Raw genomic sequence first — 18,114 nt, 5'->3', positions numbered from 1 at the left:
AATTATGTGGTAAACTAAAAGTAAACGCTGAGCAATTATTACCATAAAGTTCAGAGGAATGGTTACCACTGGGGGAAGGAAGGGATTATATCCATCCATACAAGCACCTCTAGGGTGGAAGGAGAAATTATGCTCATGCAGGTGGGGCACATGGGGACGTTCTACTGTTAGTGTTTTATTTCTTGAGAGTGGTTATATAGCTATTTATTATTATTCAGTAAACTGTATAATTAGCTTTTATGCTTCTTTCTTCATGGTATAATTCACAGTTAAAATGGTAATTAAAGGGAAAGAACCTCAAAGAAAATAAAACTCTGAACCTTTTAATATTTTTAAAGCAAATTGTAGAAATAAGTTATCCTGTACCCCATCCCCGAGCCGCACCCTACTGCGGGTCCTCTGGTCCGTGGTGTGGGTGTTGGGAACTGGGTGTGGTTCAGAGAGGGAGTTAATGTGATGAGACACAGTGGTGGGTTAAGGTTCAAAGATGAAATAAAATACAGGAAGTGTGTTAAAGATAAGGGATTGTTTAGAGTTCAAAGTCAGGGATGGTTAAGGAAGAGAATGATGAAGGAAGAGTCAGGATAGAATTAAACTTGGTTGTCTGTTAGGCACGTTACACTGTGGCTGATAAAAACCCAGACAATTTACATTTTATCAGAGCGATTTAGTTGATGATTTATCCAAACTGTAGCATTAAAAAAATCCCCCTCAAACTACTTCGCATGTGAAAAAAGTCCTGGTTTGGTCACGGCAGGCATCTTGGAAGCAGTGATACCTGATATGAGACCGAAAATATGAGTAGATGAAGAAACGGCATGAGCAGTGGTTCCAGGGGGAACAGCATAAGCAAAGACCCAGAAGCACGGAGGAGCAGGCGTGTGCAGGCACCCGGCAGAAGATGGCCGCTGGCGCCTGGACAAGTGGAGCACTGAGGCCACAGAAGAGTGGCAGAAATAGAATCTCCAGGGCTTTGCGTACCATGTTAACAGTCTGAGTCAAGAGTCTATGCTGTTTGTCATGGAGAGCCATAGAAAAGTTTTAAGGAAATGACATGGTCATGAATAAACATGGCACAGCAACAAAAAGAGCAAAGTATTAGGTATGCATGGACCAAATAATATTAAAAAGTGCACATTTTCACTCAAGAAGAGCAGAAATTAAGTAACAGTAATGCTTAGAGTATTTAATTACCTTTAACTAATTTTGTTCCCTCTAAAGTTGATTGCCAAATAAAACAATTAGTTGATTGGTTATCATTGTTCCCTCTAAAGTTGATTGCCAAATAAAACAATTAGTTGATTGGTTATCATTCTGATTTGTCAGTCCAACTCTCGTGAATTTACCATTAGTCACGAAAAAAATCATACAGATCTTGACTCATTAATATGTAAATAGTTCCATCAGAAACTAAAATTGCTCATCTTATATTTCTCTTCAATACATTTTAATTGTAACAGAAGACAGAAAAATCTCGAAAGAGGTAAATTTATAACCACTAAAGAAAGGGCTGTATTGCACCTGGAGGAAATTGATTAGTCTCTAAGTGATAAAGGATTCAATAAGACACCGGACAGATTTTTGAAAGATGACTTCAAGATAGATGCTCAAGGAATACCTGCTAAGCATTTTAAATGTCAGCCTCTTCATGAATAATGAAGTTCATAGAAAATTCAGAGAGTACTCAGTAAATAATTCTAAGGAAAGATTTTTAATTGTAGAAATCGAACACAAGTTCAAAATCACTATAATGAGTAAATTGAACTTAATGAATAATTAAAATGTGTTTAATTAGTTCTGGGCCACTTAAAATAAATTATTCACAGCTCCTTAAAAAATGTAGCATATTATTTTATCTATGATAATAATGTTTCCACCTACTAGTGAAGGTTCACTTGCATTCCATTGCAACTCATGTGAGTCTGCATTTTCTGGATCGACTACCCATAGAATCATAACCTACAAAATAAAACGTGTTTGCATTTCTTTACTTTTTGGAGAAATTTGATTTTTAGTTGTGGTAAAACATAACCATAACAATGCTTTCATTTATCTTTTACATTTTGATTATCCCATTTAAAAAAATCAAAGCAATATGTGTGTGTGGTTTTTTTTTTGACAGCGAAACAATCTAAAGACATGAAGGAAGAGTTAACAATATCCCTGTACACTCCTGAGGTAGCTAATGTTTCAACTTCATAGGAATACCTTTCTTTACACTCACAAATAGGTGCAGCACACATACCTCCACACACACTTTTTACAAAAATGAAATTGGACTCTACATGTTATTTGTAACTTGCTTTTGTCACTTGATACACCATGGCCATTTCAAAAGAGGTAGATCTAATTCTTTTCTTTCTTATTTTTTTTGAATAGGCAATTCCATATAAATGTTAAAATATATTTATATCAAAAATTGGACTCTGTTTTGAGTCCAATTAAAAACTTAAAATCTAGGTATTTTTTAAAGTCGTTCAACAGAATTTGAGAATGGTTCTTGATACAGCTCTTGTGTCATTCTTGTTAAATTTATTCTTAAGTATTTTCAAGTCTTTACTAAAGTTACCAGTTTATAATGATGCATATTTCTTTTTCTTATCTTATTACTTATACTATCATGTTCATGACAAAGTTAAATAATAATGGTGACAGTGAGTCCACTTCCTGATTTTAACTGAATTAGAAGTATTTAATGATTTATAATAATTATTGTTAGTTATTTGTGAAGTAAATGTTTTTTATTAGAATTAAGTGGTTCCCTTCTAAACTTATTTTATTTAGGGTTTTCATTAGGAATGGCTGTTGAATTTTTAAATTTATGATATGATCATTTATTTTATTGTTTATTGTGTTGACATATGGATATTGTTGTCAATTTTCCTGATATTGAACCAATGCTACATTCCTGAAAGATATGGTCCTTTTCAATTTTTTTAATACATTGCTGGATTCCATTTGCTAATATTTTATGTAAATTTTTTCATTCATATATACAAGTATATTGGTCTGCAGTTTCTTCTTTTCCTCCTTCCCTCCCTCCCTTTCTTTCTCCTTGCTTACTTTTGATATTAACGTAGTGTTGGATTCAGAAAATGAATTGGGGGAACTTTCTCTTCTTTGTGATTGAGTGAGGCTATATTATTAGGTGCACAATTTATCTTCTTTGTAGATTTTTCCTTTATCATGAATAATTTGCCTTTTTTTGCTTATTAATGCCTTTGGGGCGTCACATAATTTTTATTTGATATTCATATCATAACCCCAATTTCCTTTTGATAGTATCAACCTGGTAGCATTCTTTTCTTTCCAAATTTTTCATTACTTTGCTTTAACTATGTAACATTTATAAAAATGAGGTTTCTAGAGTTTTGTCATTTACCAGGTGGATTTAATCCAATGACATTTTGATTACTGATATAATTTAAATGATTTTTTAATCTTGTTTTTGTTTGCCTATATTCTACATTTCAATTTCTCTTTATTTCATTTTTGTTTTTTATTGCCCCCTATTGAATTGATAACATTTAAAAAATTCTTCCAGAACTCTAGTTTTTAGAAATTACACATTTATTCCTATTACTTTAATGGACACCTTAATTTTTTACATGCATATATAATGTAGGCTAAAATTAATCAGTATCCCTATCCTGAATATTTATAAGAACTTTATAAGGACAATTTCAAACTCAAATCCCCCTCCATTCTCCATTCTTTTGTTGGCTAGTATTTTAATTTCACTTTGTTTAAAAAACATCAGTCATTATTAAAATGTTTCAATTGTCAATTGTTTTTTTAGATTTATTAGCAAACTATATGGTTTATTTGCTCACCATTACTGCATCTAGTACTTCAGTTTTTCAAGCTGAGAACTCATGTCTTCAGTTTTGAAGAATTTCCATAATTATCCTCTTTCAGTATTATCGCCAATTAATTTTCTTACACTTTTGGAAGAACTCTTATTATATGTATGATAAATTGTCTCAGTTTATCCTGTATTTGTCTTTACTTCTCTTTGGATATATTCCATCTTTTCACTTTTATGTGTTGCATTCTGCATGACTCCCATTCCAAATTGCTAATTCTGCCATTTTCTCAACTGTAACTTGTTGTTGAATTTTTATTTTAGATGCCTATTTTTTCATTTCAAGACATTAATAGTATGTTTTTAAATTTCTGAATGTTGTATAAGTATGAATTATCCCTGTTCTTGTTATTTTTTTGTTTCTATCCTTTCTTTTATCTCTTTGACCATTTTAAGTAGGGATTTAATAATCTTTCAGATGGTTTTCACCTTTAGTTTTGAATAGTATGAACTTTCTCCATTTTTATGTGTGTGTCTAGTTCAGGCAGTTTGTTGTTTTTGTGGCTTGTTCCTTTTATTTTGAGGTTATTTTCCGAGGGTTTGTTTTCAATGAGAATCCTGTATACTCTTGGTTATGGAAATGGTTTTTGCAATGACCTCTGCCTGGGCCTTATGTGTTTCACTGCTTGCCTTTTTTTATTTATTACTTGGCTCTAGATTCTCTAACCTCTTAGACTGTTAACCTTGGATATCCACCTGAAACTTTGTGTAGGTAACTCCCTATCTTTTTACAGCCCCCAAATGATGTATCATTTCTTTGTAATCACTCTAAGCCAGTGAGTGAAACTTGACTAGTTCCCATATTACAGGCCTCGTATAAACTCTAGTGTCATGTAGGAAGATTAGTTTCAGCTCCTCCTTCTCCCACAGGTCGAAGGCTTCACTTTCTATCTGTGCACACACATTAAAACATCACCCCTTGTCTACTAGGGATTATATTCTGTCTAATACCCTTAGTTCAGAATTCAATCTTACAACTCTGGCTTTCAGTTCTTTCATTATTTCTGAGAAATAGAAAGTTCCTTCACTTGTTTTTAAATTCTATTCACACACATGCACCTGTATTAATGTAAAAGTCTACACTAGCATTACACACACACACACACACACACACACACACACACACATTTTCTAAAGGCATTTCTATATGTTTTGAGTGAGATGGAGGTTATTCTGCATTATCTGGGCCTGTAGAAGTATTCTACTTCTACAAGTTTCCTTCTATTTTTTATATTCAAATTCCTTACCCACAAATAACACTCTTGCTGGCTTTATTGCACTGTTATAGGTATAGCCTTAATTAAAAATTCTACAATGTCAATTGTATTTGGAATAGGAGTACATACAGACACCTGGGCTCAATCAATCATCTTGATTCAATGTAGAAAGTTTATTTATTACTATTTTTCTCACTGCCTCTTCTTTCTAGCAAATCACTGCTTTTAGAAAATTAAAATATCTACAGAGCTTTAATTTCCAAATATTACCACCTCGTTTCAATGAAAAAACTTTAAAATATATCTATCATATTTCTAATCATCTTTTAGTCCAGATGTTAAACAGACTTCTGATCTCGAGTCCTTCAGAGTCTTAAAAATTATTGAGAATTCCACAGAGCTTTTGTTTTACATCTGTCTATCAATATTTACCATTTAACAAATTAAAATTGAGAACATCAAAAGATATTGGTGTATTTTAAAAACTATGGCAAACCCATTACATGTCAACCTAACTATATTTTTATGAAAAAAACTATTTCCCCAAACAAAACGTTCTAAGAAGAATGGTTGTTTCACATTTTACATTAAAAAATCTTTTAAAATATCTGGCTTAATAGAAGACAGTTACTGATTTTCATCTGTGTTCCTGCATTCAAGCTGTTGGTATATGTTTTGGTGGAAGTATATGGGGAGACTCTATCCTAATACCGATATGAAGTTGGAAAAGAATAGACCCCATGGACCTCCTGAAAAAATCTGTGGAGTCCTACAGGGCCTCAAGCATACCTTGAGTCCCACTGCTCTAAGCACATTTTGTGGAAAAATTAGTTTAGACAATTCCTCTCCTGGTAAATATAGAAGATAAGAGGGAAATAATATAGGAGTAATACGTGGAAGACATATAGCATTTAAAAAAAAATGTTTTACCTGGGTTAAATTGTGAGAGAAATTTCTGTTGGGAAAAAAAAAGAATCATATTTTAGTACACAGCATGCTAAGTATTAGTTTGAATATACTTCTGTCAATATACATGTCTCTAAATCTTGGAATAGTCTCTTTATATTCCATTATAGATAAACGATTAAATGCTAAATGTAAAAACAGCTACATATCTATAATTAAATATAATTATTGATTCTCATGTGTCACCACAGAGAGCTGAGGGGCTTGAATCTGCAAGCATGCTTTCTTAACAATAGTGAAGTTGACAGGGCCAAAGATGCAGGATTAATCTTTAAAAAATTGACATCATTTCACCTTAAAGAAAAACACAACTATAGTGTTACAAGTTATAATTTATGTCAAAAACAAATTAATCAGTTAGCACTGCAAATTCTTCATTCACCACTAGCCTTCCAATGTAAATTTTGTGAAAGGACCACATTCTTTTGTATGTTTAGTTGTATGTTTTGCAGAAAGTGATTTTTTCACTTTAAACATACCTGAATTTTTAAATTATATAATTGAAGTCAATCCCTTAGGACTATGTTCTTTCATTTACTGAGTACTGCACAGTGCCTAGTACATTATTAGGTATAAAACAGAATGAAAGTATTTTGGGAATCAGTAAATGTGTATGCAGTGAGTTTCTGAGATCATATAATGAACATACTATTTTAGACGTTCAATCTGATTTGTTAGAAATCTACTAAAAATAAGTACTATAAATCTTGATAACCCAAAGTTTATAAAGTACCAGGTTTATCCAAAAGACCCCTAGCTCCAGAGCTGGTATGTACTGCCTGGTGTTGTGCTACTTGTCAGAAACACAGGAAAGAAGCAAGGAAGTTGGTGTATTAATAATACTAAAAAGATTATGAAAAGTAACCTTGTAGAGTGACAGTATAAGTTGATGTTAAAATGACAATCCTGATTCCCGTGGAAAAACAATATTGGTGGCATTCTGCTGGATCTTTATCAGTTTGCTTGGATTTCTTAAAGTTGGCACAGAATGGAGTGTGAAATGAGAAGAGGGCCAAGGAGAGAAACCTAGATTCAGCTGACATTTCAGGTAAGGACAGATTACAAAAAGCAAAAGAGAAAGACTGGGGAAGAATCATTATAGAGATAGAAGAGGCTGATGTCACCAAGATGGTGGAGGAGGAGATCCCGGCCTCTGTCCCCACCACAAAGGCCAACAATCACACAGCTATCCACAAATAAAAACAGGGAAATTCTGGCGGAGGTGAATGATCAGCTTCTGAGCCTTTTGGGATACGGCAGGGAGGACCCGCTTTGGTTTCACTCCACACAGAGGTCGTCAAAGCTGAGACATAGAGAGATGGAACAAGGAAGAAGAGCAGGGGCCACCAGCATTGGCCACACAGTGAGGGCAACAGCGACTCCCAGTGACCGGCTCTACAGAGAACCCAGCAGCTTCTGCCCCTGAAGAAACCAATGGTCAGTACAGATCCCCTGCCGATGTCACCGGCTTTCATCCCCCAGTTGAAAAAATTATAAAATTTTACCAGCAGACATGTGAAAAGACCTAAATAAATGCAGGGTTATATATTACTCTTGAGTAGAAAGACTCTCCAAATGGGTTAAAATATTTAGACAAATTGTTAAAAACCCTACTAGGTTTTTTGGTGGAATTTGACAAACCAATTCCAAAAATTCATGGGGAAGAAAAACAGGCCCAACACTAAGGAGGACAAGATTTGGGGTCAGAGTAGGATGGGTTCTTACACTATCAGTTATCAAGATTTAAAAAATAAGGTTATCGTGGGGGCGGCCAGTTAAGTCAGTTGGTTAGAGCGCAGTGCTCTTAACAACAAGGTTGCTGGTTCGATTGCCACATGGGCCACTGTGAGCTGCACCCTCCACAACTAGATTGAATCAGCTACTTAACTTGGAGCTGATGAGTCCTGGAAAAACACACTTAAAATAAATAAAAGTTTAAAAAAATAAAAAAGAAGTTATTGTAATATGTAGAATTTGTTCAAGTGTAGGCAAAGAGCTGAACAGCACAGCCAGCCTGGAAAGAAATCCATGCACACATGGAAAATTGACCTACTGTATGATGGAGCTGGCATTATGGATAAATTATTCAATAAGTGGGTATGAGAAAACTAATTATTCGTGTAGAAAAATACACATGATGGATGCATGGGTATTCATCTCATTTTTATTCTTTAAATGCTATTTTTACAGGTGATAGAGTGAGAATATTTGTACAACCTGCTCGTACGTAACAGAAAAACACTTAGTTCCCCCTGAGCTCTCTCTTTTTGGCTAACTTACCCCTGTGGGTAGGTACTTCTTCTGGGTAGGTTTTTGCTTTCTTGGAGGGAGCATATCTGGATCAGGGCAGTGTGGAGGCCCATTGCTCTCACCAGCTCTTGGGGCTCAGTGTGTGTGTGAGAGACTGGATACCCATGACACTGGCTATTATAGATGCTTTCTCAGCAGATGCTCCAATCAGATGGTGCGCACGTCTCTCCTTGGGGGAAGTAGAAATATCCCATTTGACCCCAGAGACAGGGTCTTTTCTCCAATTCAGATGTACCAGAATTTTTTCCCCCACAAATTTTCCCTTGTCTGTTTCTCAATTGGTTCAAAACCTATAGGGGGAAGCTGGGGATTGGCATGTCTAAACCCCGCAACGAGAAAGAGTCTGGTTTCATGAGGAGAAGAGACTCCGTCCTTGCTTCCTGCGAAGACTCTGAGAAGTTGGTAGTGATTTGGAGAGGAATTGCTGAACGTGTACTCCTGGAGGGGCTCGTGAAATCCAGTTATCAGGACTTTCAATCCAAAAATTGCACATAAACTGCAGAGCCATCTGACTTTAAAGGACCACGTGAACCAGCGCAATGAAACTATCAGCAACAGCCATGATTTATTGAAGACATGAGTTTTCTGGTCACTTCTGCCCGGGTCTCAGGCTAATGCTCACCTAATCACTGTGGCCAGTGAAATGTGGGGTTATGGAGTTAGTGCCATACCAATCACACGAAATTAACAATTTCATCACAGAGTAAGGACAGGATAGCTCATCCAAAGGAAGGGATGTTAAGTAGATAAAGAGAAATAGCTGCATTAAGTCATCTGGAGAGTAGGGGCCACATAAGACAGTTCTTTGTATTTGACACAGTGCTTAGAATATTGCCTTGACTATGATACTAAAAAACATTCTGGTTCATTGACGTTTTTTACTTATCAAAGTGATTTTATAATGCAGTTAATTATTTCTTCTTGTTCCAGTTTTCCCTTCTTAGTTATATTCATTCACTCTCATGTTACACTGAGTTTGAAGAGCTACCCAAGACAAAGAAAGTCCTTCTGGAATTTAATATATATCATGGAAATAAAATAGACTTGTAGAAAAACCAGAGTCAAATCCCAATGCTATCTTTTAGTGGCTGTGTGTTTTTGTCCAAACTTTTTAACCTAACCAGGCTTACATTTCCTCATTTATAAAATAAAGATAACAATACTTACATTTATGGTTATTATGAAAATTGAGAGATAATTTACATAAAGTATGAACATATAGAAGCAATATATGTTCAAATAGTGGTTGGCATTGTTATTTTTATTGTCCGTTCAATATTAGTTTAGCAACATATTTGAAAATATCTTGATTGGTGAACGAAAGCTTATAGGAAACTATAATGTAGGTAATCCATTTGTAGTTAATTTAAACTTAAAGCTAAATACTCTTAAAAAGTATTTATTATCTTTGTATTTAATATTGCAGTACTTACATGAGTTTATAATACCACAGAAAGCAAACAAGAGTACTGTCCACAAATAAATAGCGTTCTTCTTCTAAATCCTAAAATAAATAGCAAAAGAAACTATGATATATTAACTTTAAAATAAATACAAATTTGGATACAAGCATAAAAGTCCCAGAGGAACTAAGTTAGTTATCTAAGATTAGAGAAAGTATAATGAATAAATTTCAGAATAGAACTAACAAATTTTTGTATAATACTAGTTTAATTTTTTAGATACTCGCTGTACTTCAGAATTTACTATCATGAGTGACAAATTTGGATGGCTTACTATTTCTAATATATTTGTCCCTGTGAAATAGTAAGAATTATATATGTCTTTGCCTCCAGCGCCTGCTAATATTTTGTCTTCAACCTCAGTTCCTGAAACAGAGCTTCTAAAACTTTTGTGGCATCCTGAGTGAAAGGAATGTCTGACACAGAGATCCTAAATTGCTTTTGTTCTAATGAGGTGACTCTTAGTGGGCTCCTGGGTGGGAACTGGTCACTAGAAATACCAAGCCATGATTAGAAGCTTGGAAATTTCAGCTCAACCGTACCATCCTCTGGAGAGGGGCGAGGAGCTGGAAAATGAATTAGTAATCAATCATGCCTGTGTAATGAAGCTTCCATAAAAAATGCTTAAAGTATGGGAGTCCAGAGCGTCTGGGTTGGTTGACATCCATATGCAGGCGGGGTGATGCATCCCAATCCCACGGGGATAGAAGCTCCAATTCGCAGGATCCTTCTGAACTTAGCCCTATGTACCACTTCATCTGCCTGTTCACCTGTATCCTTTTTCCTAGCCTTTATTATAACGCGTAAATGTAAGTGTTTCTCTGAGTTCTGTGAGCTGTTCTAGCAAATTATTGAAGTTGAGGAGAAGATTGTGGGAAGCTGGATTTATAGCCAGTCAGTCAGAAGTACAGGTGACAACATGGGATGGGCATCTGAAGTGGGGGCAGTCTTGTGGGACTGAGCTCTTAACTTGAGGGATGTGATGTAAACCTCATGAAGAATGATAGGCCAGCCCACCCACCTGGTGTTCGAGAACCGGTCAGTATAGAACACCCCAACCCCTCAAAAGTTCTGTCACAGAAGTGTTCTCTGTGAGAGGACAAAGGAAAACAGTGAATTTTCCTAGACAGTCTTCCTCATTGAAATACAATTCAATTAATTTTTTTCTTTAATTGTTCTCAACCAGAGGTGATTTTGCTCACCAGGGAACATTTGGCAATGCCTGGAGATGGTTTTTGTTGTTATAACTAAGTGCTTTTGAGTGTATTTCAAAAGTCACATGTAATTTCTTAAAGGTTATACGATCTGATGACACTATACATAAATGACAAATATGGCCCTATATATGCAAGTATTTCTGTGTGTATTTTTTTTTACATAACATTACACATTTATATGGGCTTCCAACATAGGACAAAAGTGAAAGGAATACTTTACTTCAGGAATTGTGTTTATGAAACTGGTAAACACTCATAAACTCAAAAAGCCAAATTCGAGTATTTTTCAACCTATAGGTATTGAAAAATGAATTAATGTTCACCTGGCCTCTCCCACATCACTCTATCTACTTGTTCCCTGAAAATAAGATTATGAATGAAAAAAAAAAGGCATAAGCCCCAAAGTAAAGGCAGGATTTGTTATATGGAGTCTCTGTAGCAGTGGCTTTAGACATTTGTGTGGGAACATCAGCTGTGAAGTGTGTGGCCAGTACTTTGTTACTAATTAATAAAATGTCAATGTTTTAAAATGCTTTACTTTTTTTTATAAACTAGAGAGAATTCAACATCACGCTCATTTATTTGCATTCACATATGCTTTTTTGAATTGACGAAAATATAGTAAAAACAAATCTGCTAAAAATGGCTTTAATCCTAGGTATAGTCATAGGAGTATATGCCATGAAGCCCACTTAGCTGGGAGTACTATTATCATTAAGATGATAACTTGAGCTTTAACATCCTTACTAATAAAAAGGCTAAGGTAAAACTCATGTATCATTTCATAACTTAAAATTTGCTATGAGCTATACCTAAAAATTAATGACATACAATGATTTTAAAATAGCTCTTACTTAAATTACAACGTATGCTATTTAAAACAGGTTAGAGTAAGTTGAAAGCTCAAAAAAAGGCAAAATAAAATGTAACAGATGATTTTTCAAGTTTAATAAGTCATTAAAATCAACTTACTGGGCCTTTCACAATTGGTCTTACGGTATGAAAACCAGGAGAAGAACATCGCAGTTCTGTCTTGGGTGATCTAGCATTTTAAAGGAACAAGAAAGGAGACATACGTCAAGATGCATAGGAGATTAATAAAAATTTCCCTACTTTTTAAGCCTAAAAACATCAATTGTGTGCTATTTAAAAAATAAAGACTATAGCAACATTTTACTTCTATTGTATTTTCAAAGTGATTTTATTTTTCTTTTCACATCTATTTAATGGGAAGAAATTTACATGAAATCACAGGCTTGAATCTGAATATCCACATGAATGTTTTGTTACGTGTAAATACACACATACAGAGGGTGCCAACAAAAGGTATACACATTTTATGAAAGGAAAAAAACTGTTAAAAGTGTAATACTCTATATATACCGATAACAAAAAATGAATACAAGTCACATTTGACTTCTGCAATTACAAGAGGAGCTCAAGGTGGTGACCATCAGCATCCAGACACTTCTGATTATGGCAAATGTCTGCTTAAGCAACGTTGACCAAAGTGTCCACTTGTATACATTTTTTTGGCACCTCTGGTATATTGACATTCACGGTGAAAAGCTTACGTTTTATTTTTCACAGAACAAGTACTTGGCACACTCCACTCAGAAAACAATGTTCCTTCATACTCTAACTTAATCTAAAAAAGAAGGTAAAATAGTTCAAACAATAAAATCTGATGCAAAATTTTCATTTCAGTGTTTAGACTTAGGGTTCAATTTTCTGGGTCATTATTATTTAAAGAAAGAATAACTAAAATTTGACTCTTTTGAAAGTATACAAAGTAACACGACAAAGGAAAAGTAATGTTTCTGGGACACACTTCACTTGTCTCCCCCCAAAACTTTAAGATCTTTGTTTTATTTCAAAAATAATGTATTAAGTATCTCGGAGAAAAGGAAACAAAACAAAGATGAATGAGACATGGTCATCTTATCTGTATCATGACACAATTTTGTGAATATTAAATCACAAAAACACTCAAAACAACACTATCTATTTTTGCCACATACATATTTAAGAACATTTTTTGGAGAGGGAATCTCTATTAGGAAGATAAATGAAATGAAGGAAATTAAATAAAAAGATAAGGATGATACTGTGCTATACTACTGGATAGGATTAACTCTGACCTCTGCTCTAAGTTAAAAGAAATTAATACTTAACTACAATTAAAAAAAAATTAAACACTTACAGTACTTCTGGTACTAAAAATGTGGTAGTTTGGGGTGTTAGTGTAGTACCTGTGGAAGAAAAGGTCACATTGAATATTAAAACTAATTTCTCTTCCAGAGAATAGGGATTCTGTTCACAGGGCATGTCGGTTTACAAGGGGTTTGTGTCTTGATAGACACATCGTAAGTTGAAAATACTGTAATTTACAAATGCACTCAATACACCTCACCCACTGAACACCTAGCAGCTTAGCCTAGCTGACCTTAAACATACTCAAAACGCATTAGCCTATAGTTGGGAATGATCATCTATCTCAAAGCCTGTTTTATAATAAAGTGTTGAATAGCTCATGTAGTTTAGCATGCATATCAATTTCACATTCTCATAAAGTTGAAAAATCATTAGTTGAAAAGTCGTAAGTTGAACCATCTGAAGTTGAGAATTGTCTGTAAATACTTTCACATCTTGTTTTTGTTTTAGGGTGAAAACTGTTGAAGAATATAGGCTCTAATACCTTCACTTATAAACTGAGTTAAAATGAAATGAATAAAGATTGAAAATCCATAAAACTATTTCTTGCGTGAAACACGGAAATTTGAGCAAATTTCTGTGAGTACTTGTTCATTATCATTTCTATTATTCAGGGTACTTTAATTTCTGTCTATATGATCCTGTCTAAAGCACCACTGTCTGATAGAAATATAATGTGAGTCACCTATGTGATTAAAATTTTTCTAGTGGCTACATTAAAAAAGTTAGAAGAAACGTGAAACTGATTTTAATAATATATGTTAGTCAACATATAATCAATATAAAACAATTATTAATGAGATATTTTACATTCTTTGTACTGTCTTTGAAATCCAGTGTGGCTATTACACTTACAAAATATCTCAATCTGGAGTAGCCACATTTCAAGTGTTCAAAAGCCATATGTGGTCAGTGGTTATTATAAAGCATTATCTTAAAATTCCTTCACCTTCCCTTTGCGTCAACAATCTAATCCAGGTCTACATTACACACCTAATGGTCATTGGAACTGCTCCATCCCATGTTTTCAAATATGAAAACATGTTCATGTATCTTTATGTATCCCTATAAATTAAAGTGAGATGTATTTTCATCAAAGGCTTTTTTTTTTCCAAGTAAGTACAAACCACCTCCCACTTCTTATGAATCAAAGACCCTTTTCATTAGAGTAAGAAAGACAAAAACCTCAGGAGAGAGAAAAATGGCAGTGGCGGATTTTGCATTTTAATTTACAATGTTAATACATGCAATTTAATTTGTGAATGAAACCTGGTAGCTACATGATAAAACTACTTTTCCTGGCAGGCCCACCTGCTCCTTCTTCAGCTTCCAACTACTACTAGGGCTGGGGACAAGGTATGGAGGGGACAGTAGTTAAAGGAGTATTTAATGTATTGATTTCATCACAGACAGCTATTATAACACCTTCACATCCATGCTTTCTTAATTATGTCAAATATTTAATGTGTTATTGTTGGAAATGGATCTGGGAAGACCATAGGTATGGGGTCTGCAAAGGGACCATGTGCCAATGAAAGGGGCACTGTCATCTCACTCTTGGACCATAAGAGTGTATCTTTCCTATTTTCTCTAGTGTATTCCCACTCTACCAGTTCTTCAAAATCAAAGAGAATTCTTGACCTTTACTCCTTCCTTCATCTCCCAAGAGATAAGTCCCTTCCTAATTCCTGTTCTTTTGTCTCTCTATCCAGGCAAAAGAATGCATTCTTTGGGTAAACCATTTCCTCTCAAATTCCCTATTCATCCTAGTGTACATACCCAGAAATTGGTCCTAGATAGGTCATACTCTTGGGCATCTGACAGAAACATGTGCTAAACCATTCATGTGGGACAGTCATATATTGTAGGAAGTACAAGATTCTTCCCACAGAAAGTCCAAGCCCCATCGAATATACTGGGGGTGCCAAAAAATGTATACACATGACTTACATTCATCTTTTTTTATTGGTATATATTATTACAATTTTAATACAGTTTTTTCCTTAAAATGTGTATACTTTGTTTTTTTGGCACCTTCTGTATTACTGTAAGACAAAAAAGACTGAGACAAAAAGTATTTTCAAGGACAAAGAAGATCACTCCATTATGAATGTGACCCAATAGAACTTGCAGAGCATGAGAAAACACCTTCTTTTCAAGCACACATGAAACATTTATAAAAACTGATCATCTACTAGATCATAATGCGACTCTCAACAAATTTCAAAGAACAGGTATCATGTGGACCCTGCTCTCTGACTATAGTACAATTAATGGAGACATTATTGACAAAAAGATAATCAAAACCTTTACAAATTTGAGTTAAAAAACAAACTGCTAAATAATTCAAGAATTATAGAAGAAATCATGATAAAAGTTAAAACTATCGAGAAGTGAATGATAATTAAAAGATTACACATCATTTTTTTTATGGGATACAGCAAAGCAGTACTATATGGGATATTAATACCTTTAAATTTCACATTAGAAAAAAATAAAGACCAAAAGCTATTAGCTAAGTTTCTGGCTTAAGATATTAAAGAAAGTATCAGAATAAGGGCAAAGAAAATAGAAGAGAGAAAAATGATAACAGAAATCAATAGAAAACAAAAATACAAAGATGATTAAAACAGACACACGTATGACAAGACTGATCCAGACCAAAAAGAGAAAAGAGAGACGGTTAAATAACAATAACAAAAAGGGACCATAATTACCGAAAAAGCAAAGAACAAAAAGATAAGGAAATATTTTCAATTATGTGACTATTTTGAAAAATTACATGAAACAGACATTTTAATATATATTACCAAAGCTAACCCAAGAAGAAATAAAAGGCCTACATAACTCTATAGCCATTAAAAGATTTGAAGCAGTAGTTTAAAATCACCCCTAACACACTGGGCTCAGGCGTTTTATATGGGTATATGAGCCCTATCACAGGTTTCAAGAAACAAATTATCCTAGTCTTACATTATACAAACTCTTCCAAAGGACTGAAAACGAGATAATACTCTCCAACTCATTTTGTAAATCCAGTGTAACACTGATATCAAAACCAAACTAACACATTATGAAAAAGAAAAATACAGATATAAAAATCCTGCAGAAAATATCTGCAAATTGAATACACCAATGTGTAAAGAGATAATAAACCATGACCAAGTGAGATTTATCCTGATTATGGAGATGATCCTATTAGATAGCTCTCTACAAATGAAACTCACCTCTTAAAATATTTACTATTTAGTCCTTTACAGAAAAGTTTGGTGACCTCTGTTGTACAACACAACAAAGTTTACAAAGTCCCTGAGTTCACAGACCATTCTTAATATTAGCTACCATGATTTATTGATCCATTATTTGACAGGCATGAGCTGAGAGCTTTAAATGTATGATTGCATTCAAGCCTCACAACCACCCCATGAGAGAGGTTTTCTTATCTTTATTTTATAGAAAAGAAAATGAAGACTCACAAAATTCTGTCAGAATGCTACGTTTTTGCTCTTTACTACTATTTTGCTGACCTTTCCAATGGGGACTCTATTTGACGCCTCCATCTGTCCAGTGAGGTAGGTGCCCTGGATCCCTTCAGTCTGAAACCTCTATAATGGTTTGATTTATTGTTGATATTCTTACATTTTAATGTTAGAGGATAATAGTTATTGTTATAGCAAAGCCTCCATTAAACAGAATATTCACAGAATGTGATTTTGCTGGTTAATCGTCCGTATTTTAACCTATGTTGAAAATCTTCCTAAAATATGTTGAAACACTTTGCAACCCAGCAGTTACCAAACACTGAACAAGTCAACTTGCATTGAGCATCTCAGAACTTTAAAGTTCTCGTTCTCCAAATGAACTCACTTTATACAGGAATCACATGTCCTTACATTTGTAGTGTTGGCATTTTGTAACGCACTTTCTCACAAATCATTCATCCACACCATCAACAACGTACCTAGTTATCTTAGTGAAGTGTCCCAGCCTCCTCCCCGTCCCTTCCCCACCGCCGCCCCCCTCAACCCAATCTCTGGTGGCAATCTTTTGGCTCATTTGCTCTTCTCCTCTCTGGCAAAACCAGAGTGCATTAGGAGGAAACGGGTTTAAGGAATCATAGGGACTCAGCTGTCCAGAGGACAGAGATGTTAAATTACTACGACCCTAGGGCAGCGAAGTCCTAACAGCGTCCCCTCATTTTCCGCCCTCATTCATTGAAAACTCTGGGACTGGGACGGCGGTTTGCTGATGCTGGGAGAGGCAGTCGTCTGCACTGGCGGGTGATTCCTGGACACGGGGGAGCCGGGATGAGGCCCCCATCTGCTCGGCCCCAGGGGCGACCCCCGCCGGGGCCCCTGTCTGCGACTGGATTCGCTACCTCCACAGAGCCCAGCCGCTGCAGTTCAGCCACAGCAACAGCAACGCCACTCCTTGGGCTGACATAATGCCACGGACTCTGCTCAACCGCCCAGGTCGTGCCGGCCCTAGCCTCGCGCTGCCGCGGGGATGGGGGAGGGTGGGGGCGGTGGTGGGGGGCGCGCGGGGGGGGGGGCCGCGGGGGGCGGCGCCGGCGGAGCCTGCAGCTGGAGGCGCTGGAGGGCTGGCGCTGCGGGCCAAGGCCGGGCCTGCTCACGCGTGACAGCAAGTGCGCGTGTGTGCCCGTGCGCGCCGCACCCTGCGCTCCTTAGGCGTCTACAAGTTAGTCGCTGGAGTTGAAAATCTAAACCATGTTTTAGGAAAGGCAGAACCATGTTTTTTTGGAATAAAATAGCAAAAGCACTTCGGAAAATCGAAGTTGGCTGAGTGAAGGTGAAACTTTTAAATTATAATAGTTTATCTTTTAGCCCAAATCTTCGTTGTAC

The 18,114-nt window shown here is 35.6% G+C and overlaps 1 protein-coding gene across 1 annotated transcript in view; it reads right to left on the bottom strand.

Moving 5' to 3' along the window:
* The window catches only part of CATSPERE (catsper channel auxiliary subunit epsilon), an 84,658-nt gene extending 66,963 nt beyond the window's left edge, over positions 1–17,695 (bottom strand). Inside the window, exons 1-7 of the mRNA XM_019730846.2 lie at positions 17,631–17,695; positions 13,242–13,290; positions 12,613–12,686; positions 12,011–12,080; positions 9,792–9,862; positions 6,013–6,037; positions 1,882–1,959 (exon numbers count right to left, since the gene is read on the bottom strand). Of these exons, the coding sequence (XP_019586405.2) occupies positions 1,882–1,959; positions 6,013–6,037; positions 9,792–9,862; positions 12,011–12,080; positions 12,613–12,686; positions 13,242–13,290; positions 17,631–17,695 (432 nt within the window). The remainder of the gene's footprint in view (positions 1–1,881; positions 1,960–6,012; positions 6,038–9,791; positions 9,863–12,010; positions 12,081–12,612; positions 12,687–13,241; positions 13,291–17,630) is intronic.
* Between the last annotated feature and the right edge of the window lie 419 nt (positions 17,696–18,114).

The sequence above is a fragment of the Rhinolophus sinicus genome, linkage group LG12, assembly GCF_036562045.2.
Source record: "Rhinolophus sinicus isolate RSC01 linkage group LG12, ASM3656204v1, whole genome shotgun sequence".
Taxonomy (NCBI): Eukaryota; Metazoa; Chordata; class Mammalia; order Chiroptera; family Rhinolophidae; genus Rhinolophus; species Rhinolophus sinicus.
Note: the sequence above shows the minus strand (reverse complement) of the source record. Positions and strands in the feature narration are given on the sequence as shown.